We start from the raw sequence: 25,804 nt of genomic DNA on the forward strand, positions 1-25,804 counted from the left end.
TGTTTATTTAAGTATATATATCTGTAAATTTGTATATCTTTGATGTGTTACTGGGATTATTAAAACAATCTTTTTTAACATGTTCAAACTAAAGATACAATACAATACAATCAAGGATCTTGGTATGAATTACAGATTATCAGTGAAGCTGCCATTCTAGTTGATGAATCTATTAAATTACATACCACACCATTATCCAGAGTTAGAGTTAGAATAGTCAGACAGCCCATGACATCAACGCCAGACATAATCATGATAGATCAGCTCATCTCAGTGCCAGTTCAAATCACTGGATAAGTCAGCTGATACTCTCTTATGCATCCACATGGCAGATCACATATAGGACATGCTCCCTGACTTTCTATGTATGTGCATCAAAGGGTGGGAGAGTTCCAGAGCAGAGCCATGCCGAAAGATATAAATCAGTTGTGGTAAAACTACACCAACAAAGACTGCACTGGAACTGATTGGCTTGGTGCTGTCCTTTGCTGGTCTTTGCCTATTGATTAATCAGTGAGCTACCAGTGCCAGTACTAATATTCCACAAGAGCATTCCTGCAGACCAGAATGAGACTTGGAAAGTTTAAAAGTATTCTGCTGAATCCAGTTCTTTTTACAACTGTTGATCCCCTTAGTTTCCACTCATATCTCATGTGTCTTCAGGACTGTATTCCAATGTTTCTGCTGATGAATATGTATTTTCTTTGCAGGTCAATTCCCCATCTTTGATGAGACCTGGGTCAGTTGAACAGTACAAGAGGGCATTTGCCCGTCAGCGAGCTCGGGACCTGGCCCAGCATGCCGATGTACTGCTCTCTAAAGACAAGGAAATTGCTGCCCTGCAGCAGGAATGCAGAGAGCTGGAGGCTCGGCTGGGTATCACTAAGGTATTTATAACTCATCTCCTGCTGAGTAAATTCATCCAGCCTAGATTGAAATGTGGGCACTAATTTGGCCTCAATTTCTCAGCTGAAAGCTGATTTAAAGTTTTAAGCAGTATTCCATCTACCAACCTCATTGTCACCACTGCCACAAGCCTGCTCTCTGCTGGACAGCATGGGTACTGCTCATCCTAACCTCCTCTTAAGCCCCTGTTGCAAAGGCTGCGTCACTGCTGATGTCTAGATAGATGACATTGCAGGAATAGGCTGTTCTTAATTACCAGTGACTTAAAAGCTTATTCTCTTGAGTGTGAACATCTGTTGGGTTTCATAATACTGGATGTTGCAGGGTTAGCTGTACATTGACATAATAAAAATGTGCTGACTCTTGTGTTTATCGGAAACTGTAGTGGAACATCCATATTCTTTTATTCTTTAATTTAATATTTAGTACCTGCAGGATGCAGTTTGAAAACAACACAAACAATAATGTGCTAAACTGAAACTGTTGTCTTGTGGCTGTGTTTAATGGATGTACACACACACACACATATATATATATATATATATATATATATACACACACACATATATATATATATATATATATATATATATATATATGTGTGTGTGTGTGTGTGTGTGTGTGTGTGTGTGTGTGTGTGTGTGTGTGTGTGTGTGTGTGTGTGTATGCAGGGCTCCCCTATTCCATCTGGTAGAGGGGAATTTGAGAAGCTTTTTAGGGAGTCTCAGAAGGAGGTGCTGCGGCTGCAAAGGCAAGTGTCGGTCACATCATCCAGAAAGCAGCATGACCATATTCCTGACCACGATGCTGCAGAGAAGAGTGGGGAAAATGTGAAGGAGGAAGGGCGAAAGAAGGTAAAGTCATTTTCATCACACCAGAAACCATTCAGACTCTGCACTGACCCCTGTTGGTCTTAATCAGCTTTAAAAAGGCAAGTGAACTCTGTTTATGCACATTAAAAGTGAGATAAAATTAGCTATTACAAACAGGCCCCATCATGTAGTTAAATCTAGAAACATTTATGGTCTCAGAGTGTAGTTGGAATTATAGGAATGTAAAACATAACGCTGTGAGTCCCGAAACTCAGGGTTTGTTTATGTTGTCATGGATGTTTTCCAGTGTTATATAATGGCTTGTTGTTGGACTCTATACTAATCTGTCACAGGCTATAATGATATGATTCCCTCTCTTGAACTTGGGCCTGATCAAAGACACAAAAGTCCTACACTCTGATCTTCTGTGCATTTAATGCTGTTTTCAGTTCTTAGAAACAGCTCTACTCCAGAGGAGGGATGCTCTGGATATTAGTCACTGGCTGGAAAGTATAAAAATACACATATCACCTAAATATAGGAAAAGGTTTCTTAATGCAGCATGTGGATTATTGTAATGGTAAAATTCATTCTTTATCGCTTAACATCTGTAACAGAGAAAAATGTCATTGCTCTGGTCAATTTTAGAGGTACAGTTGCATCCTATCCATGTCATTTAAATGCATACATCTAATAATGTTTCTTTATTTTTTGTAAAATTTTTCACTGCCTGTGGAGTGAAGTAAATTCTCTGCCTGTGGAGCTCAAATGAGAATGCCGATTGTGGTAATCTCTCATTTGTGGGACGCAAACACGCACTGCCAGTGGCACACGCACACCCAGAAAGGGGCCATGTTGTGTGAACTCTAATCCCCTCTAACAACAGAATGGTACAGTCCAGTAATCCGCTCGCTGTTGCTGTGGCAGCGGTGAGAGGGTTTTGGGTGGTAGGTAAGACTCCAGCCGCAGTAAAGACTTTTCTATCTCGCCCTGCTCTGGATAACTAGCAGGCCAAAGGAACCCTTGACGTTGCCACAGATCACACGAAAGGGGTAGGTCATCTTGTGAGTTTTGCTGTCTCTGGGACTTAGTAAGGTCTGTCTCTTGTAGTGCTTCTGGGCTAACTTCATATGTATGTGTGTGTGCTTGAAGCCGTGCAGGACTCAAAGTTGAGACTTGACACTGAAAATGAGTCAGTGTCATGACATATTGGGAGGGTGAGAGAACTGGCTCGAGGCAGCTGGTGTTTCATTTGCGTTAGATATTAAAATCAGCTGCTTATGCTGTTACATGCCCCATCTTACTATTCCGACTTGAGTTGTATCTAAAGGGATTTGTCTTTAAGGACTTATAGCTTTTATTTTTTGCTTTTTTTTTTTAAATATTAATTTCAGTAAATCCTGTCCTAAATCCCACCCTTGTCTATGATGGACTGCCACTTTCTTACAGTGCAGAAAGACGGAGCAAGCGTGAGGCCTAGTCAAGGGCAGCCTGTCAACCCAGTTTTGTAACAGTCATATTCACAGCTTCCAGATGTAGAATTTAGACAGACAGACTTAGTGACATGGTGCTGCAGCGTTTGATTGGTGGACATCGATATGTTCCGTATTAAAAAAGAAAATCAACGGCCAGGCCAATCCATTAAGGTGCTTTTAAAAGAAGTGATCCAGTTACCCGTTTCAGTAGTCGGCAGGGATTACACCAATGTGCTTATGGCATTCAGGGCCTGCTGAATGTGATCTGACCCTGCTTTAGTACGCATGGCCCCAGGGTGTACTTTAATATACATGGACCACATCAGTGTGAAGTGTCCATACCTCATCATGTGAGGCAGGGTGTGAGGAGAGGTGGGCTGTCTGAGCTAGGGCCTGGTCTGATACAAACACAAGAGGCAAACATGCTGTAGTCTCAGCATAAAACAGACGCTAGGTGCGCCTGCTTCCTTCATCAGGTCATTTATTGGTAAATGACTTACATGACTGTGTTTACACATCCTGTAGGATTTGAGTATTTACTTAACTAATTTAATTTTCGTTCTTGACTTTATTTAGGGACTCTTTTTTTATTTAAACAGTCATTACTTGATTCACCTCAGTTTGAATGTGCAGTTGGATAAGACAGTGTTTCTGATTTCTGCAGGGTCAGACAAACACTACCACTTGACAAGCGCTTGATCAGTTATACATCTATGTTGCATGTAAGCTTGGCCTTGAATGTATTAAAAATGGTAGATGGAATTCAAAATCTTTTTTTGACATTACTGATGAAAAGAGAAAGGATAAGGTTGCATTGTGCTTGATTAATGATACATTCAACCTCTCAGGCTCACTGCATAGCTATTTCCATGTGTTATCCAGAAGGATTCAACTTAAAAGTTTCTAAATAACTAAATTATCAAGCATCCAGTTGAAATCTGTAGATGACAGAGGTTGGAGTATTAGTCTAACTGATGTTCACAGCCTGTGGCTGTTAAAGAGAAGTAATTTAACCACTGTCTTGAAGTAACAAAAAACTCCTGACTTGGATCTGGATATTTTCTAATATCTTCTTTCTACAAATATGGAAGCTCCTTATTCTAAACTGAAGTTCAGTCCGCTTGGATTATTGATCTCATATTTAATTAGACTTTTCACAGAGAGTCGGACCCCTGAAATTGTAGACATTATCAAAGGATGATTTTACTAGAGCATATGACCATTTATGATCTGCTAGTCTGTGTTATATTGAGTTTGTTTTCCCAACTGGCTCAGATAAAAACTGAGAATGTGTAACATCAGCGTTTTATTGCGGATAGCTGATATGACTACTTGCAGCAGAGATAATGTGTGCTCACTAAATGTGGGACATAACTACCCAAAGTTTTTACTTTTCAAATTTAAATTGGGCAGATGCAAACCACTGCATCTTAAAATTGGACTAGTTTGTCACCCAGAAACTCCAAGCCATGTATTTGATATAATTTCTTGCAGATGTGTTAAAAAACCCTCTAGAGAGAAATTTCCTATAGGTAACTCACATCATGCCCTGATTTGATTTACTCTGTCTCTCAACGAAATATCCAGCCATAAATTTAAATAAATAAAAGTGGCTTAAGATAAGTAGCATTTCTTCGCTTAGGTGGTTGGATTGAAAAAACTGACGATTCTTTCCTTCACTTGTTTAAGTAAATACGATGCTCAGAGGGTTTTTTTATTTTAGTTTTTTGTTGCAGGATTTACTTTTGATATTTTTTCAAACTAAATTCAGTGTTTCTCAGTTAAACAAGTGAGAATTCTCATGTATTTAATTGGAATAAAGGGCTAGAACACCTGTTATGTAATACTTACCAGGTATAATTAATACTGTTGCGTGGGTACCGCCTGCCTCTGACAAAGCATTTCATAATCATCATCATCATATGGGAAAAACCCCACAATAACACAGTAAAGAGAGCATTAATGTCTAGGGTTTGTCTCTAATTAAGTTATAGTTTTGCTGCTGTATATAGGCCAAGATGCAAAGACTCCCTGGGCTGAGTTGACCTATCCTCTTAATTGTCTGTATAATAGAGACCGAAACTCAACACCATATCTAAGCAAAATCTCTAAAACAAGAACAGCCTGTTAGGTCATAGTAAGTTTTGTTAGGTTAGTGTGTTGGCATATAAACCTTTGAAATGATTCATAATAGCCTAAGCTGTGCTCTAATGCTCTCTGTCAGTCTGACAGCCGCTTTATTCCCCACAACAGTGCATAAATGTGGCATTATGTAATATTCGCCTCTCTGTGCTCATTCGCCAAAACCATGTCAGAATTATATCACACATCGCATGAACTCTTATTATATTTGCTTTGAACCATCATCTCTTTAGATAAAGGCTTGCTCTTTTAGGGAGCTTGACCTGTATTTTAAAAATAATGTAAACCTCCTGATTTATCACTGTAAACAACATTTTTTTCATGAAAACACCGCAAACACAGTCACTACTTTTGATAAAGTGTGTTGTTTAATAATGAAAGAGTAGAGTTCAGGTATGTAGCATGCAAGCACAAGTGGACTATTATGTTAAAAAAAAGTTGATAGAAGAGTTAGAGTGTACCTCACCCACCATGCTGTATGGCTGCCAGGTTGTAGCAGAAACTCCACACACTTATTAAGCCAACCCACTGAATGGGCGTGTACTCCTGCAAGCTAATTACAAATGACAAGAAGACTGACTAGTTTAATTATGTCAGACCAGTTACAAAGATGGGAATTTTGCCAGGATGATGGGATCATCTAGCCTGTCCTCACTTGAGAGGGTCATGATGGGATGTTAAATGACCACCAAAAGGAACAAGGCGAACAAAAAACAGCAGCGAGCCTATTTAAAGCCCTCTTTCCTGGGCACTTTTTTTGACCGGGGGCCAATGGATTTAGTGCCTCCTGCTGGCCTTTCGTCACCACTACTAACACCATCTGGCCTTGTATCCAACAGATAAACCAGGGGTGGCTTTGCTTAACTTCACAGGCATGCCACTGATTAGATTCTGTCACAATGACTTTTGAACCCCATAGTCTGTATCCACCGTGCAGCCTGAACGGCTTCTTTAAAAAAAAAAAAAAGGTGGGGGAAACTAATAGTGTGGTGTCAGAATGCTATTTTCATGCTGCAGATGATGGTGTTGATGCTGTGAAATGAGTATCTTGATGTCTAGTATCCAGTAGAGAGAATCAGCTGCTTTATACAAAAAAGAGCTGTCTCCAGTTTAGAACACTTATTCCGTTACTGGCATGTTGTTTTTAGTGACAGCTTGTGTTTTCTAAAAATAATGTTGACTGCATACAGCTGCCAGAAGACAATACTTCTAGTCATTCAAGGCGAAGGTCCTATCATAATCTTGTCATAGTTCTTAGTGAAACTACAACAGGAACGCTTCTGTTCATGATGGACGAGTCTGGAGATCATTTGGTTTCAGTTTTAGCTCACTTTCTTTGTTATCGTATGCAGCGGTTGTGGGCAAGAGTCACCCTTATCTCATTTGAATAGTTTCTTAACATAATAAGGTCCAAGAGCATCTTCATCTTGTGAATATACTACCACATCATTCTTCTCTAGAGACAGCTGATGCAAACTTTGCACAAATCAAAAGCAAAAACACTTTTTTTCAAACAGAATCTTACACACACACACACACACACACACACACACACACACATATATATATATATATATATATATATATATATATATATATATATATATATATATATATATATATATATATATAAAGAGAGAGAGATATATATGGTATAGATCTTACTGTTTTTTGTGGCTGTAAATGTTTTTCATACAGCATATGAATTCCTGAAGTAGTCTGCTGATCCCCAGGTGAATCCTATCTTAAACTGGTGCGTCTAATGTCCATAGTAATAGTCTTCCAGTTTAAAAGCAAAGAGATTGTAAAGGAGAGATCCCTTTTGCTGCACGTGGCAGAGCGCCTTTGATCCTGTTATTGGGTCCTGGCCTTGGCTACACTAGCACAGTTCTCTAGGCATAAGTAGGTTTGCTCTAAAATTAGATACTGATTCCCAACTCTTAACCTTTAACCAGTGTTAGCCTGTCCCCCCCCACCTGGATATTCATTAGAAGGATCATACAGTGTATGAGGATAAATATGTGACTGTTTCAGAAGTGTAACCTGCTGTGAAACAGTCCAGTCATTGCACGCAGCCTAATTAGATAGGACAGCCTTCCCGCTAGTGTGTTCTAGTCTTGTTGGAAGCCAGAGGGAATCCCCCTGGATTACTCATTGATTGTAGATGGAACACTGGGAAGGAGGCTTGTTAATAATCCCTGTTTCACAGTGGGGGATGCGAGTGTAAAGGTTACTTAACAGTTGACAGTTATACATTTGCTCCCCATTCTGTAGCTGTGTCAGAACTGTATTTTTTCTTCTTCTTTTTCTATTTTTTTACTTTTACATGTAAAGTGAATGATTCCTCCTGTCTCTCAGGTTGTAGGAGAGACCCCGTGTGTGGTATTAGATGAAGCTCCATCCAGGTCTGAGAGAGCTCCCGGAGAAGAGGAGTCGGGGCTGCGAGTGACGCCCATACTGGGCCTTAGCCCGCCCCCCTCCCATAAGGAGGAAAACACAGAGAAGCAGCATCTACAGTTTCTGGTAAGTGAAGAGGACTGTAGTTTTCATTTCCCTTTTCTCAGACCAATCATTACACTGTAAATTAAGGGACACTTTACTCCACCAGCAAGCCTTTTCTGTTGCAAATGTCAGTTTACTGTCTTAATGAAGATGGGAAATCTTAACAAAGCAGTTTGTATTTAATAACCTGCTAAATATTCATCATGTTCAAATGCTATGTGCATAATAGAGCTGCTTGCTGATATTTAAGAGTTAGTAATACAGACTGTTATTAGATGTCACCTGAATGGCTTTCAAGTCATTCCCTGTCTCCAAAGTCATTCTTACACACCTCCCTTTGGCTAAATCTACATATTGAGTGTAATTATAGGGAGGGTTCTATGTTTGTATTTTTATTTGAAACTGAAGCAAGGATATCAGTGCTGTGACTGAGCTGACTTCCACTGAAGGAAAATTTACAGTCAGATTTGTTATGTAATGCTGGGATTATTTTGATCTTGTCCTTTGGAAAAGTAGCACATCACCCTTTCTGATGCTTCAAGTAGGATACAAAGCATAAATAGACCTTATTTCCTTCAGCTCTGCATTTTTTCTCAGAATAAAAAATGCAACATATTGGACAAAAAACATCAGATAAGTTACATGTGATATATCAGGAACAGCTGAAGGCAATTTCATTACCTTTGACACAAACATTTACTTTAATTCAACAATAAACTGATTATATTCTGTTGGTCAGTGGTCAAGATTTGCCTCACAAAACAAATCACATTTGGATGGAAACTGAATTGATGACACAAATCTTTTTTGTCCATTGATTAAATTCTTTTAAATTCATATATGTAAGTAAAGTGCAACTTGGCTATTCAGTTGAGTTCAGTTCACTCGTTTTCTCCACAGTGTTTTGTTTGACAAATAGCTGGTGAAGCCTTACCCCATACATAACTAGTTTCTTCATAAAGTGACTATTAGTCCAAGGAGGAAGTGGTATCTTGGCAGTGGAATATATCATAACAGCAGAGTAAACACTGAGATTGATCAGAAGGTGATCACCATGCAGGTAATATTTTTAGCTTTACTAGTGACAACAGTCAGATCACTGCTTTAGTCCAGACTGAAATATCTCGACAGATATGGAAAGGAGTGCTTTGGAATTTTCCATTGATATTGATCTTGTCCAGAGAATGAATTCCTTAGTTTGTTTTCATCTAGCTTCATCATTAAGTCATAATCTTAATTTGCTTAATGCTTTGATTTGTCACCAAATATCGCCAAAACAGATGGCAGTACTCTCAGGCTGAGCTGTTCTTTGTGTTTAGTGCAAATGTTAGCATGCTAGCACTAGCACTGTCATTGAGTGCATGTTGGCATGCTAATGTAGCACTGTCATAAGTGCACTACTGTGCATTAAGAAGAACACACAGGCCTGCTTGGATGGTAGCAGATTTTGTTTTAAAGAGAATTTAATCTTTAGCCTGCAGGCCTGTAGATCCTGTTTGACTATGAAGTATTTGCATACAATTAATAACACATTGGCCGTAGGTCCTCCTTAAATGCTGAATTTCCTTCATTATCATCATCATCATCTTCTGTGTCAATTACTGGTGCAGATATCTTTATTTGTTTAGAAGGTAAATACCTGGGCTGTAAGCTCTTTTACTCTCTGGTTTATGTTGTTTTTTTATGATTGGTTTTATTGTACTGACTTTGGTGGTGATGTATTGTATTGCTATTCAAGTGTGTGTGTGTGTGTGTGTGTGTGTGTGTGTGTGTGTGTGTGTGTGTGTGTGTGTGTGTGTGAACACACACACACACACACACACACACACACACACACACACACACACACACACACACACACATATTTGTGGGGACGAACAGCCCTTATGGAGACCAAAATTCCAGTCCCCTCAAGTCTGAAGGCATTTTTGAGACTCAAAATGTGGTTTTAGTGACAGGGTTACAAGTGGGTTATGGTTATGGTAAGGGTAAGTGGCTAGGGAAAGCATTATGTCAATTAGATGTCCCCACAAGATATGATTACATGACATGTGTGATTGTTTGTTTTGTTTGTGGAGGTCACTTGTGCATGTGTCACGTGTTCACACAAGTGACAAACTTTACTTCACTTTACCTTTTAATATGTCAGTATACCAACATTCCTTAAGTGCTGCATGGATTGTTCTGCCATTCATCAGAGAACATTTTTAAACCTGCTATCTGCTACCTTTTTGAAAATATGTCATTGATAAGCTATTGGTTTAAAGTTGGGTAACATTCCTGTCCCTGTGATGGTTTTCACTCTTTTCTTCTTTGGGAAGCCTCGTGTGATTATCAGCCTGGACTATTCCTCCTCAGCCAGAAGACTGAGGATGACAAAGAGTCATCTTTGTCAGCCAACATTTGGCTATAATGTTTACATTCAGCTCAACTGTTATTGCACACTCATCTCAGAGTGTTAATGGCAGGACTGTGCATTCACTGTGTTTGTCCTGACTCGAACAATTTCATCTTAGTCTCAGCTGAACCAAGGAGGTGCTTCCAGGTTTCACCGGACTTCTTTTCGTGTTGTTTAGCAAAGTTTAAACATTGCAGTTGTGTGCCATAGAGCAAACAAGCCTTTCTTTTCTTGGAGACTGTCTTAGGAGGCTGATGTGACAGAAACTCAGATTTCATTGATAATTCCTCTTCCAAACTGTTCTGTGCCATTCAAGAAGACAAGGCCTTTGAAGATATTTTTTGTTTTTGAAGCCATTCAGACTTAGATGCCATCTGATGGTTGCAGGGCTGCAGTCGGCACCAGTAACAGCCTTAATTTGGGTCGAGGATTGTCCAGTGTCTTGACAGACAGGCAATTGGATCCTCTTGCTCAGTGCTGTTGAAATTTTTTGGGGTCTTCCACTTTACTTTTTTGTTCCATAACCCTCAGGATCATTTAAGAAATTCCAAATGACTGTCTTACTGCATCTCACCTCAGCAGCAATGGCGCGCTGCGAGAGACCCTACTTATACAGTTCAACAACCTGACCACGTTCAAAAAGGGAAAGGCTTTTTGAACGTGTGACTACCTGACGTGACTACCTGATAGAAAATGACAATGAATCCACATTTTTGCACAGATTAGGCATGTGGTCCTAACCCATATGGAAAAGAAATAGTAAAAACTTATATGATTTACTCATGAAAGTGGCCACTTTCTCATCACTTTCATATATTGTTTTAGTAAGTATCCAAAACATACAAGTTTCATTTATATAATTTTTCAAGAGATCTTGTGATGGACCGAGTTGAAAAACAGGAGTCCCAGGAATTATTAGAAAAATATAGTTTCCATTTATTCAACCCCCAAAAATTATATTCACAAGAGTAATAAATGTTGAGCTCATAAAAGAGGTCAAAGAAACAAAACTGAACTCCAGCAACAACTGCAAACTTAACAGACCAAATGACTGCTCAAACATACATAATTGACCTAAACATGAAATGACATACAAGGGTATATATAATGGCTGATCAGACCATTGTGACACATGAGGGGGTAACAAACAAACACAATCATAAATCACAAACAATGCAGTACAATCTAGTTTGTTAATAAACTAAACACTAAAGAAGAAAATCAAAAAACCCCATTAAACCCTAAATATTTAATTAAATACAAATACTTTGTTTTTAAAGTAAAGAAAACACACATTCCCCCCTTCAGCAGGAAGTGGTGGTGTAGTCCAATTATCTTCCTTCATATTTAATGGTTTCAAACCCTGGCTACCATCTTTTGTCCAGCAACTCCCAGGGATGATGGCAGGTAAGAAATAAAAAGACAAAGGTTAGTCAGAAAGCAAAGAAATGAAGTAGTATGAATACATAAGTAAACTAAATGTGCGTGCTTACAAATAGAACCAATGTATCCAAACCAATCAATAAAGTTATTGGCAACTAAAATATATTACTATGTTCAAATGAAGAATGAAAATACAAAAGTTACCGACTTTAGAGTGTGGCCACGGGTTTGGCCATCACAGATCTTTATCTGTTTTCACTCTTGTATGCTTTTCATACAAGTTTCACACAAGACAGATACAAACTTTATAAGATTTATATATATCTTTTCCATATGGGAAACTTTTGATCAGCTGTAAAACAGCCAGTTTCATTCAATAAATTGCATGCTCAAAAAATGTTTTCTCTCACTCCCATTTCTTCTTGTTGCATGTTGAAGCCCTACTTTGAACATTGTTAAGATGCAACCATGCAAAATATGATTTTATTTTGCCATTTTTCAACTGGTCTTAAACTTTTGATTGGGACTGTACAAAAAAAGCAATAAGTATCATATTATGTTATGAGTTGTGTTATCCTAATAAGATAATTAACAGTGAAATAAGATAGATGTTGGGTCCATGTTTTACAAAACTTTATTTTCTTCCCCCTTATTGTCAAATTGATCCTTGAACTTTAGATGAAGTGACCTCTGCACAGGAAAGAATTTTTGTGATCTTTCTAGTTTAACAGAGTGACACAGGCAACTTAATCTGTTTTGATCAGGTAACATTCTCTGAAAGGATGATCTTGCTAATATCATTATTTTTAGAGTGAAAAAGGACCCCGTGCTGAAGAATAAATTCCCCTCCTTGTCACATTGTTGCATCTGTTTTTCAAAATAAAAGTCTTGTTTTCTTCATATTTATAATGTGTGGCATAGCTGTTTTAAATATTCTAATGGAAGTTACAAAGGAACAAAAGTGTGAATCAAAGGATACCTGCGGTAGTCTTCACCATGGAGACAAGACATTTAGTGTGACAATGAAGCTCAGTGAGAAATGTTTTTGTAATGTGACCATGTTGTATTTGAATTCCACACAGTACAATCAGATGTGGTAGTTTAGCTTCCCAGCTGTAATGTGACTGTTAATCAGGCCTTCAAAAGAACGCAACTCAAACACAATCAAGAAAATCAGAGCACAGGTTGTAGTTTAATTATCTTTATTGTCTTGCTGTGTCATCCCTGGTGAGAGTACAGTGTCTCTTCCAGTCAGCTGCTGGTGGTCTGCAATTAGCCTCTGTCCTGTAGCTCCCACATCACAAACACAGGGGTAATGCTTGATTGAGGTCCTGGAGCCACAGTGAAATAAGCTGATTTCTCCTATGCTGCTCCTGCATGTAAGCTGCATTTAGAATAATTAAAGGATGCTAAGCTTTGTAATGCCTCATTGCTGTCCTGTCAGAGGTCACTATGGAAACTGCAAGGATTGTATCCCATTTTGCAAAATGTACATGATGCAAATGATTCCTATTTATTGTTATGTTTTTGTATGATATATTATGTGCATTTTGAGAGTTTTAGTTTAAAGCCTGACCTGAGTTTCCAAATTAAAGATTAAGTGTAACTATCCTTGTTTTTTCTCTTGTTTCAGGAAAGTGAACTGAGCAAGAAAAGAAAAGAATGTGAAAATCTTGAGCATGAAGTAAAGAAGCGACAGAAGAGATGTCTGGATTTGGTAAGTGAACCTTGTGCTCCATTGTTTCCTTCTGTCATACTCTCTTTAAAGCACAGCTGCGATGGGCATAATGACAGCAGAGGGGTAGACGTGGATTTCCGCATGTTTGTATGAGTGTGGTTTTGTGTTTTTCTGGAACAGGAGAGCCAGCTTGAAGATGAGCGAGGCAAAAATGAGCAACTAAAGGAGGAGGCAGATCTCCTCAGGAGGAAGGCACAGCTGCTCGACCAGGTCGGTGACGCTGCTCGAGATATATAGGTTTTATTTTGTGTATAAAAATCATGTTTTTGGTCATCATCACTGACAGTTGTGATAACCAATCTTAATGCTATGATGGGATAACCTGCTGCTATTTCCCAGACTCGGGCTGAGAATGAGGAGCTGAGGGAAGATCTCTCTGAAGTGACCGCTCAACGCAATTCAGTTCTCGAGGAGAACCAGAGACTCCGTGCCAAACTGGAGAACCTAGAGCAGGTCCTAAAGGTACTATCTGAGTCAGATGCTTGGTGCGCTATTGTCAGTTTTGCTCCTTAGTGTCCCTGCTGATAAACTCTTTTCCTTCTGAACAGCATATGCGAGAGGTCGCCGAGCGAAGGCAGCAGCTGGAATTGGAACATGAGCAAGCACTGGCTATCCTTAAGTTCAAACAGGATGAAATCAAAAGGTTACAGCGGGTAAGAAATACAGCCTTGAGTTTTGGGGGTTTTTTTTGGTTTCGATCTTGCTAAAGTCATGCTCTCATAGCCTGTGGGTTACTTTCAGTGTAGTTAAGAAAAATGGGGCACTTTGTCCAGCAGGGGGCAACCTTTGGGCACCAATAAAGAATTTTATCAGTGCTGCTTGCTATGCTGTGAAAGTGAATTTTATGATGAAAGTTTACCGTGAATTGAATGTTTTTTTAATCATCAGGCTCAGTTATTCGCCAAGAGGGAGCATGAAGGAGTGGTTCAGATGCTGGAGGTGAGTGTATGTGACACTATTATGTCTGCACGGGGAAGCACAAAAGCAAGTAAAACAACTCTGTGCCAGACCACGCTTTTGTACTGCCAGACTGCATAGCCCTGAGGTGCTTTCAAGCATTTAGGAGGACTTAGGATCAAATCCAAAGCTGGCAGTGTCCCACAAAAGAGTGAAGCATTAAAGAGTAACAAGAAAAAATGTCTCTATGTGACATACACTAATGTATTCCTTTCAGCTTAAATTCACTGAATAAAGTGTTTCTGTCTTTTAAAACAGAGCAAAATTCTCACCAGGTTTTTAGTAGGTTTAAAGACATTTCATTCTTTTTTTAGTAGGTCAAAAGACGATTCATTCTTCTAAAGAAGCCTGGAATTATAATTTACTGGGATCTTTATTCTTATCTAAACACCTGGCTGAGAAGCTGTGGCAGAAAGTACTTATATTTTTGTAGCTCTAGTAGGCCTGAAAACCGTTTGAACAGATGGCTCTTCTGCTGCTTTGTGACGTTTGTGCTTGCTCTCTGTGTCAGCGTAAGAATTCAAAATGAATCCAGATAGCAGATGACAGTTGAAATCCCCCTGCCTCTGATTGGCTGCTGATGCTGAACATTAAAAAAAAAGAAACTAAAAAAGGAGGGAAAAAATCAAAAATGTCATCATCCACAGTTGATGACTTTACATTCCTGTTGTCTGTGTTCCTTATTTCTCACGGTTCATTTTGCTGCGAGAGTTTGTTACTTAAAGCAGTGTGTATTTTATTTTAGGAGTTGACTCAGCTCGTGTTGCGGAGAGAGCTGGTAGAGTATAGTTGCTCTGTTTTCAAAATGCCTAGTTTCCTTCCTCTTGGCTGTGTTTCTCTCACTTTCTGTCTGTATTTAAACCAAAGCATCACAGGAGAAAGTCTCTTTCCCTCCCAAGAGCCCATGTTTTACTTGCCAACAAAACACCCAGCCTTACTCACTCTGTTAAAAAACAGTTTTTGCTAGATTATGAGGTGTGTGTGTGTGTGTGTGTGTGTGTGTGTGTGTGTGTGTGTGTGTGTGTGTGTGTGTGTGTGGGCTGCTATGGGCTGAGAGACATTCTAGTGATTCTGGCTTGTGAGCGGATTTCCTTGCTGACCTGGACTCTGACTGCTGTGTTTCTACTCTATTAATATTTAATTTAGTCTTTTCCAGTTTCAGTGCTTCACACACATGCATTTGCATCTTTTCTTTGTGCTTTGTGCCTTTTTTGCTAAGCAGAGTACACTGGACTGCATGCAGGTATTTCTTGAACCTCGTGTTCAAGAGCTTTTTATCTTCTCCTCAACAGGACCTCCACCCAGCCCTGGTCCTTAGAACCACCAAAACCCCAGTTGCTTTTATTTAGTTCCTTGAAATTGATGGAACTCTATTCAACATTAATTAGTGTAAAACAGCCCCTCAGAAATGCTTCACTTGTGAACAGTTGCTCATCTGAGGCTGTTGCGTTTCTCTTTTATTTATTTATTTTTTTTATGGTTACCGATTTGCATTTAAATCAGGTCATTCATATGGGGTGTAGGGTTAGGGGTTAGTGTATGTGTATAACACATTTATCACTCCCAGCTGCACTGACAGCACTTACTACAATTATCGGGTTGTTTAATCTTATTCCATGTACGCAAATAGTCTCATTGCCATTTAGATTAGATTAGATAAAACTTTATTAATCCCTCGGGTGGGTTCCTCCGGGAAATTTGGTAAATTTCTGATAGTATTCATCTGAGGTTTTACAAATGATTTGCGTCAGTGTTTTAATACTCATTACCCCCCAGCTCAGTGCAGCTAGATAAGAATCGACTACAGGCTTTGCGTAGGTGAGCACTAACAGGAAATGTTGTTCAGACACTTTCGTGTGAAGGCTTTTGTCAGATCAGCCTGCCAGGAAACTCCCACCGCAACCGGAAGTGAAATCAGCTACATTTAGAAACCCAGTAAGACAGAAGCAAGTAGTGTTCTGCCAAATTACCCCGCTGTCATAAAAGTGATTGCAAGCCGAGTGTTAAATGGAAGCAACATGTAACACCTCATAAATACTTTACTCCAGTTTCCCCTCCCCCTTTGCCTGCCTCCCTTTTTCCTTTCCATTTACCCAGCCAGTCTTTGTCATTTGTCTTTGCAGATTCTAACAAATGATGTAGGGACTTGTAACATTGTCTGTCTTGCAGAAACCCATATTTGCGTTGTGGATTACGTTATTTCATGCATTCATTTGTGTTTGCCACATTTTGTTGTCCTATTTGTCCATCTTTCAAAACAGTCATAAACATAAGAAATCAGATGTATCAAAAGTAAATGGCCTGCATTTGTATAGCGCTTTAATTAGTCCCTAAGGACCCCAAAGCGCTTCACACTACATTCAGTCATTCACCCATTCACACACACATTCACACACTGGTGGCCCTAATCATAAAAAGCTTTTCCATAGTTTCTAAGGAAATTGATTTAATTGCATTGAAGGTTTCTGCAGGACACTGACGGTGATAGATTGCTGATTAAAAGGAAAAATCCACCTTACCGCTCACATCCCAACATTCACACACTGTACTGCTAACTTAGGCAAAGCTCATTCGCTTGTAGACATCAGGTTAAAGTGTGTCCAGAAGAAACCTAAAGTATGGTAACACATCACACAGTTCCACCTGAAATGACCTGGTTAACAAATTGAGGACATCACATCTAATAGTGTTGAAAGGTGGATTTTCTCTCACACAAGTCACACTGGCACTGTTTGTGTGCATTATATTGGTTCTGCCTTCTGTGTAGTCGAAGGTACGAGAGCTGGAGGAGAAATGTCGAAGCCAGAGCGAACAGTTTGGCCTGCTGTCCCAAGAGTTGGAGAAGTTTCGAATGCAGGCCTCAAAGGTGGACCTGGCCAGCTCTAGCCTCCTCAACAACCCCACCCTGTCGGTTCTGACCAACGGGGTGGGCCTGACTACAGAGCGAGGTAAGTGGTTGCTTCACTTCACTTGCTTAATGACCAAAAGGAAAATCAAACAATCTGACTTACTATGTCTTGTTTCAAGATAATTTGCCAAATCATTGTTTAACAATAATTTTGCTTTCATGTTATAGAATCGTAGTTGGTGTAGTGGACACAGATGATGGCTTGGTAAAGAGCACTGAGCCACTTATAGAAAAGAGTTCTTTAAAATTATCCATATATATAATGATCAGGAATGCATCTCTCCAGATTTTAATTTCGAGATATTTTATCATTGACTTCTGAACAATAAGGACACAATACACAATACCCAGTCCTTCTTCTTAATGTGACATTCTCTCTTTTTCCACCTTTGTGTGTTATAATGTAACCTCAATCCCAGCAGCAACAAATACATAGTGCAAATCTAGACCAACTCTTTCCTACTGTGTATATCCAACCCTTTTCTCTTACAATGTTCATGTGTTTTAGACTGCACTGGTGGCTCATGGGATATGGTGACTCTAGGTGAAATAGCCTTTTGGAGTCTCGAGGGAGGTGACACTGTCTCCTGCCCCGAGGGCAATGACCCACTTGGTATGCCCGCCGTCTCTGTTACTCATAATATGTGTTGGACAGTGTTACAAAAGCACCGCATGCGTTGACCTGTCATCTTACCTGCACGGTCACCGTTAACAGTCCAGCACCGTAACAGAGCTGATCTCACCATAGCATGAGACAGTCAGTGTGTGGAGCATGGAGCACGTTAAGTCTCTTAACAGTCCTCGTGTGAAACATGTTGTCTTTATAGTGTGACCACTGACAGATGGAGATAGGACTTTTTTTCCTTCCTCTTTTTAATCAGCCATGTTCAGGCCTTGAGCCCCCTGCATGTCAACCAGTGACTTCACATGCCTAGCTGCTCGTGGATTCAACCAGGTTATGCAGTAAGAGGGCTGATGTATGTTCACTAGATGGTGGATTATCCTCTGCCTCTCTCTCTCTTGCTAGATGTGGCCACTGCACTACGCATGGGGGCTACCCCTCATGCTGCAGGGCTATCCAGGGTGGAGCGATCGCCTGTCACCAAGCATCGAGAGCTGCCCACCATCAGCGTCAGCAAGTCAGGCTCTTCCTCTAGCAAGTCAGAGACCACGCACCTCACGCCCAAGTCTGACACCCATCTCAGTCCGCACAAATCAAGCCCAACTCACGAGGTACCAGCAGTGAAGACGATGTGTAGTACATCACTTTTTTCTCAAATCAGAAAAAATGCTTTCATGCATTTTGTGTTTTTTTGTTTATTTTATACATGGTTCATATATTAATGGTAATATGATATAAATATGTGAAATTTCAACACAGTCTTACATGAAATATAATTTATAGTTATACAGTAAAGTTGTTTTAAAGCTGACACCATTAGCTAATGTGGCTGCTACATTTGAAAACCACCATCTGTATCTAGTAAGTTAGCCTAACGGTTGATAGGTTAGTTTGAAGTAGAGCTGCCACAAACGATTATTTTGATAGTCGACTAGTCACCGATTAGTCGACTAATCAGATCATCATCCATTGGACGTAAAACGTACAGCTTATTGCACCAGCAGCATCCGCTCTTATATAACTATCATTAGCTTACAGCTTTAAGTGTTTAAGGTATGTGCTAACTAAAAATAAAGACAAGATGATAGTTTATAAAATTTTAATGAAATTTGCAGATTGTTTCGGTGAAGTTTAATAAACTCCTTGCTATCTAAAATATAACAGGACACCGGAGTAAATTCTCGAGCATCTCACACTTCTGATAATCAGCTGTCTGCTTGACGTTTATTCAGCTGTGTAAAAACTTTAATCTCAGCCAAACCGATTTACTCAGGAACAAATAAAATACTAAAAAAAGCCAAACAATAACATGTTTAAGTTATCTAAGTGACTCATATATATTTAACCTAAGTAGCGAAAGACGGCGGTGGGTTTGAAAACGATTTGCCGGGAGTCCGGTGTTCTCACGGCTCTAGTTAGCCTAGCCCCCGGCTAACTATCGAGCTAGTGGGTAACAGACGTCTCCGAAAACGTCGGCGCGCTTTTGAAAATATGTGGTGTCTTGATAAACTGAGCAGATATTTGAGGTTTACACAGCTACATTCTCGCCTGAAAATATGTTAAACGTTTATTTTGTGACCCAGAAAGAATAATAAGAGTAATATTAAAACTAACTAGCTGCCGCCATTGTTGGAAACTGAGCTGGGCCGCGCTGTGAATTCTGGGAAACTGCTTCTTCTTCTTCGGGGTTTAACGGCAGCTGGCATCCTTGTACATGCTGTGCTGCCATCTTCTGTTCCAGTCCGTTATTACACTCTTAAATCCTGCCACTTATTCCTGCGTCTTTTGTGATCTTACAAAGCTTCAAACGACGCGTCGACTATTAAATCAGTCGTCGACGATTTTGATAGTCGACGTAATCGTGACTAGTCGACTAATCGTGGCAGCCCTAGTTTGAAGCACTTCATCTCTTCATCCTGATATTCTCCTTCTTTGTTTCGGCACACATGAAAGCAGATCGAGATTACTACACTGTTTGCATGGATTTAATGGATTAAAAAGCTCTCCTTAAACTTGTTGTCATCTCACGTTAGTGCACACTGTAACAGAAGAGTCCAGTGGAGTATTTTGGTTTTGCTCCAAAATATTTAGCATGTTTGTCCTGCCGGTGTGTGGTCCTGCATGCTATGCAGCCTGGTGGTCTTTTTATCCAGTCACTCGACTGCATACAATCAATAGAGCTCATATTTAGTGAGATAATCCACTCAGCTCTGTGGATTATAAAGGGTATACAGTAGTTGTTTGTGATTATCCTTAAAAAGTGCTGTTATTTCTTGCAGGTAGCCATTTATACCAGGTATTAACTAGCTCTGTAGTAGTTCTGTTCCTGTTTGTATTCAATAAAAAGGGCAAAAAGTCACTCGCAAACAAAGTGATTTTCTTTGCAGTCATTTCCAAACAGGCATGGCTTTATCTTGTGGCCTTTTAAGATAATATGTGTAAAGCATATCATACTCGTGAAATGTGCTCTCCTTTTGGCAAGAAAATAAAGGACATCTTGATACAGAAGAAAGAGTTCATGCTGGCTAAAATAGGTTAAGAATTTCCACTAAAGAAATTCACTTGTTTAGGTCAGCCGCAACAATAAATGGAGTAAATTAAGCAGTAGAAACAGCTTCTAAAACACCTCTCTGTAATAAACTTTGAAAGATATCTGACCTATAGGGAAAGACTTGTTCCAGGACCATTGTGTTAGCTTGCAGAAGATTTTGATTTGTGTACGTAGCAAATTGTGGCACTTACAGCACAGTGCTTGGTCATCCTAGTTACCTCACTTTTATTGCAACTGCAGTCCTATAGATTTACTTTATTACTAAAGACTAAAAACCATTTAACTTTGCTCTTACTTTACTTTTAGCCTGTTCTTTTTAGATATGTCAGGTGACTGTCTCTCTGTTCATGCTGTTCTCAGGTGGACACAGCCAGTGAAGTAGAGGAGTTGGACATTGACATAGCCCCAGCACCTTGCCCAGCCAGCAGAGGAGCAGCAAAGCTTCAGGTGTTTATTGCAAGATACAGGTAAGTAATTAACTAACACAGGGGTTGTTCTGGTGAACATGAAAGTATGTGATGGAAACGATTTCATGGAAAATTTTTATCTCCCCCAGCTATAATCCTTATGATGGTCCCAATGACAATCCTGAGGTGGAGCTACCACTCACTGCTGGAGAATACATCTATGTATATGGAGACATGGATGATGATGGCTTCTATGAAGGTATGGGATCTTGTCATTTTTTTGTAAATCTACAAATCTTTACTTTCCGGTCTGTAGGACAGTGTTTTATGGTGGCTCCTTTCAGGCGAACTGATGGACGGACGGAGAGGGCTGGTCCCCTCTAACTTTGTGGAACGTGTTTCAGACGACGATGTCATGAGCACTCATCACCCAGAGATGGTGGACATGTCCCATAACTCGCTGATAGACAGCAGCCTGCACAGTGCCATCCACCAGCATCGTCTCCACGTGGGTGTCAGCACCTCAGAGAGGACAGAGGCCTCTGCTGCCTCTGGCCCTGCCTCAGCCCCCTCAGATTCAGCATCAGCCTTGGCTGTCCCAGCCCCCCTCACCAACGGCCTAGACTTGGACTTGGAAGAGGTGGGAGTGGACATTGTGCCTTACCCACGTAAGCTCACCCTCATCAAGCAGCTTGCCAAGAGTATCATCATCGGCTGGGACCCTCCGTTGGTGCCGGCTGGGTGGGGCAATGTGTGGAGCTATAATGTGTATGTGGACCAGGAGCTGCGGCTCAATGTGCCCTTCGGTGCCCAGACCAAAGCAGTGCTGGAGCGGCTAGACATAAACCTCAAGGCCTATCGTGTGTCGGTCCAAAGCCTGACAGAGAAGGGTCTCTCGGACCAGCTCCGCTGCAGCATGCTGGTCGGTCGGGATGTTTCCGTGGCGCCCACGCAACTGCGCGTGGAGAGGATCACTGCTACCAATGCCAACCTGACCTGGCTGCCCAGCAACAGTAACTATGTGCACATTGTGTCCTTGAATGACGAGGAGTGTGAGCTGGTGAAGGCTGGCTGCTACTCGCTGTGCCTCAATAACCTATTGCCCAGCCTGCAGTACACCGTCAAAGTGGAGGCACGGCCACACCGCACGCCATGGGAGTTACCCGTGGAGCGACGTGAACACAGAAGTGCAACGATCACCTTCACCACACTGATGGCAGGTCAGGACTTACTCTTTTATCTTTCTGACGGCTTGTCACGATTTCCGGTATCACACGTGGTAAAAGCATTTAAGATGGACGTGTGTAAATGGAACACATGTAAGGTTCGTTCAGACTCAAAGATGGGGGTTTTTGCAGATTAATTCTATACCTCTATAAACTCAGACAAATCATCGCATATATCCAGTAAGATGATTATTTAATCTGAACTTGTATAATGAACTCAAGACCTTTCAAATCATTTTATTTGTCTGTGTTTTCCTGAATCTTTGCAACATCTTACCAGAGCTTTGGCTAGATAATTTATCAAGCCAGCTTCCTTAAGACTTTTAAGTCTAATCATATGTACATGTCACTTTGCTCTTGGCAACGTGTCCCCATCAAATTGGTGAGAGAGTTACATCATTAATGATTGTAGGGAACACCTCACATGACTGTACTGCTGGTACAGGCAACCCAAATGAAGATGAAAATCAAGACTGTAAGCAAAATAAAGACAGTGTGAAAATGCAGCGTGAAGCAATGCATCATTTTTATATCAGTATTTCTACTGATTTCTACATTATGTTAACAGTGAAGGGAAGAGAGGTTTCAAAGATCCTGTGGATTTATTTACTCTTGTAAATAAGTAAGCTTACAATAGTATGTTAGTATAGTCACTGTTCATGCTTTGTGTTTTTAATTATGGACTCATATGAAGTTGGTACCGTTTTGCCAGGCAATAGTATTTAAGATTTCAGAAATGAACTACGCTATATAATGTATAATCATCAGTGTGATATATATTTGAGTTGCATCTCTCCAAATGATCCTTCAAATTTGCTTAAGTTCCATGCCCTCAGTCTGGGATTTCAGGTATATGGTTTTCTAGTGGCCATTAGAGTAATAGATGGCAACTTTCTTGGTAGAAACATGTCCCCATAGTAAACATTATTCCTCCTCCAAAGCTTTGTATTTTCAGTATGAGTCATTTACTCAGTCCTATGTTCAGTTTTTGACATGCTTCTCTTTATTTTGCTGTGATGTTTTAAATCTCTGCAGGCCCCCCCGATGCTCCTCTGGATGTTCAGCTGGAGCATGGTCCATCTCCTGGAATTGCTCTCATCAGCTGGCTACCAGTCACTATAGATGCTGCAGGGACCTCCAACGGAGTCCGTGTAACTGGATACACTATATATGCTGACGCAAAGAAGGCAAGAACTTCATGTCTGTTTTAAACTTAAAATTGTAATCTTGATTTTAAGACAGTATTCAAATATTTAACCAAAGTCTGATTATCGTTCTTCTATCCAAGGTGCTTGAGGTGTCTTCCCCAACAGCTGGTAGTGCCCTCCTGGGTCCCTCTCAGATCCACTCCCTGCTGGCAGCTCAGGAGCTCACTGTCCGCACCACATCCGCCCATGGGGAGTCCTGTGACTCTCTGCCGGTTAATGTGCCCTCAAAGCTGGCTGCCATCATGGCAGGCCCAGCTGTCACTGCCCCACTTCTGCCACCTCTGCCCTGTACTCCAGTAGGTCCCAGTAACCTGCCCCCTTCACCATCCTATGGAAACTCTGCTGCCAAAGTGTCCACGCTGCACAGCTCTTTGCCATCAGAGATACATATCACTGGCCTCACAGTGGAGGCTGCTGCCAACTCACCTTCTGCCCTCCGTTCAGAAGAACTCTCGTCTTCCTCATACGTGAAGGCCTGGGCCAACCCTTCATCTGCTGCTGCCTTGGCTGTTGGCGAGGTCACATTATCTGTAGCCTCCACCATTACCCCAGTGGTGAGCCATACTCTTCCATCCTCCTATATATGAGAGCCCCTTGAAGGTGATAGTAATAGATACGCAGTTTTTCAATTTCCTGTAAACAGTCTGTCATTGTTGTTTTAACCTCCTAAGACCCAAACTCTTTCATGGCATGCATTTTTAATTTCTCTTTGCTATTTGGCCTGATTGGGACCTGGTGAATGTAAAAACAAAGAATTACGTGAATTTTTTTAAATCAGATTTTTGTTTCTGAGAAAAATGAGATCCACATATGAGGACATTTGCTTTAATTTTCGATAGAACAGTGGCAGTATAATGTCCTCGTTAGTGGATATCAGGCCCTCATAGAGCAAAATTTAGTATTTTGGTCTAGACAACCCAAAATGTGATGTCCACATGGACAGGTCCTAGGAGATAAAGCAGATTTTTCACAGCACTTTTTGTATATCTTTTTAAAAAATTATCCTACTTAGCTGTGCATTTCTTTGAATCTGAGTATGCTATTTTTAACTATACTATATATAACTGTACAGTATTCTTTTTTTCTTATCTTCCAAATTTGGCCTTCACACTGCACATTTCTTGTTTTTTATTTTAACTTTTGTGTGAATCCTCATGCTCCATCTGCCTCTGGACTGTGCTGCTGGAACACATGAATTTCCCCACTTTTATATGGAGCCAAAATAAAGACTAAAAATGAATTACATGCATCATTAATTCAACTGAAGCCATGTGTAATATGAGCATCAATCATTGCAGCAGTGTTTATATCATACAAAATAAGGAAAAGCACAATAGGTGCCTGAAGGGAACTGTAGCACTTTACCTTCACTACATGAGTTCACAATTTGTTTGTAACCACTAATAGATATCTCTGGCTCTTGACAAAGGCGGTCGCACTTTCTCCCTCTCCCTTCCCTTATCTTTCCTGCTTGGCTTTCTCATGTCTCTGTCTAGTCTTGTCTGCTTCTCTCCCTCTACCCTGGAAGAGTCTCAGAGTCTGTTTTCTAAAACCTAAAAAAGGAATTATGGATTTGATCAACTGGTCCCTGAATGCAAATGACACACTCTTCTCGACGAGAAGCCTGGGTTCGGGAGAGCCCATTGAAGACATCTGTCTTTTTGGAATCATGATAACAGGGTTCTTGCTGATCGGCGCTGGCTTGGCCCTTGCTTGGCCCTGGCTTGGCCCTGGCTTGGCCCTGGCTTATCAAAGAATAAAGAAAGCGGAAACAGCTGTTCAAATCCCCACAAGGCTGCCCGCTATGTTGATTGGAACGATGGAGCGAGCCGTGGCTTCTCAGAATGGGCTCATTAGACGCAGCACGAATGACATCTTGGAGAAGCTTGCGGCTGCTGTGAGTGCTGAGACTCTGACAACATCTGACAACATCTTGGAGAGGCTCACAGCTGTCGTGAACACTCATGCTCTATGACCAAACTGGATAACATCTCGGTGTAGCTGGATAACATCGTGGAGAGGCTCACGGCTCTCCAACGGGAATGGTGAGGAACCAGTGATGGACATTAGATCGACTGTAAAATTGACATGCAGTGGTTCGCACTAAAGCAAGAACACCACCATTATTTCATGCGGCTACCATATCGGCGCCAGCTGCGGTCTCAAGGCTGGAGCTGAACATAACAAACAATTTCTCCCCTGATAACAAACTGTGTTTAGACTCTTTGTTCCAAACGCCCTTGTACGCTTATCTCCAAGGCCGAGTCGGACGGCAGGTCTGGGCCCGGCGCTGGATGAATAGCTGCAGGGCAGGATGGCTGTGTCTGGATCGGCTTACTTCTCACCCCTTACCCACCCCTGTTGCTTGTCACATGCTTCATGATGTTGTGATGTGGACATTTATGTGCTCTTTGTGCAGAGGAGTTTTTTTGTTTTCTGTTCTCATGCTGTCCCCCCATAGGAGCCCAGCATGAGTAGAGGTCTCTTTTTCCCCCTCCTCGTCTTGCCCATTGTATTGTACATTTCAGTGTTTTTCCATAATACTACCGGTCTCCGACCTGTCTCCCCA

General features: G+C 40.7%; 1 protein-coding gene across 9 annotated transcripts in view; it reads left to right on the forward strand.

Moving 5' to 3' along the window:
* Window positions 1-25,804, forward strand: part of tspoap1 (TSPO associated protein 1) — a 74,148-nt gene that overhangs the window by 37,190 nt on the left and 11,154 nt on the right. For 7 of the 9 annotated variants that reach the window (XR_013969813.1, XM_080866155.1, XM_080866149.1 and 4 more), the window contains 17 exons: window positions 711-887; window positions 1,578-1,760; window positions 7,694-7,858; window positions 13,252-13,335; window positions 13,477-13,566; window positions 13,696-13,818; window positions 13,905-14,009; window positions 14,245-14,295; window positions 15,059-15,091; window positions 17,081-17,261; window positions 17,730-17,834; window positions 18,249-18,454; window positions 20,755-20,861; window positions 20,951-21,060; window positions 21,146-22,021; window positions 23,063-23,214; window positions 23,316-23,789. Coding sequence is in view for 8 of the 9 variants with exons in the window: in XM_080866155.1 (XP_080722281.1) it covers window positions 711-887; window positions 1,578-1,760; window positions 7,694-7,858; window positions 13,252-13,335; window positions 13,477-13,566; window positions 13,696-13,818; window positions 13,905-14,009; window positions 14,245-14,295; window positions 15,059-15,091; window positions 17,081-17,261; window positions 17,730-17,834; window positions 18,249-18,454; window positions 20,755-20,861; window positions 20,951-21,060; window positions 21,146-22,021; window positions 23,063-23,214; window positions 23,316-23,789 (3,222 nt within the window). In the remaining variant the exon portion in view is untranslated. The remainder of the gene's footprint in view (window positions 1-710; window positions 888-1,577; window positions 1,761-7,693; window positions 7,859-13,251; window positions 13,336-13,476; window positions 13,567-13,695; window positions 13,819-13,904; window positions 14,010-14,244; window positions 14,296-15,058; window positions 15,092-17,080; window positions 17,262-17,729; window positions 17,835-18,248; window positions 18,455-20,754; window positions 20,862-20,950; window positions 21,061-21,145; window positions 22,022-23,062; window positions 23,215-23,315; window positions 23,790-25,804) is intronic. The other 2 variants (XM_080866152.1, XM_080866150.1) reach the window with 2 other exon arrangements.

Source organism: Rhamphochromis sp. 'chilingali' (assembly GCF_963969265.1).
Source record: "Rhamphochromis sp. 'chilingali' genome assembly, chromosome: 19".
Lineage (NCBI taxonomy): Eukaryota > Metazoa > Chordata > Actinopteri > Cichliformes > Cichlidae > Rhamphochromis > Rhamphochromis sp. 'chilingali'.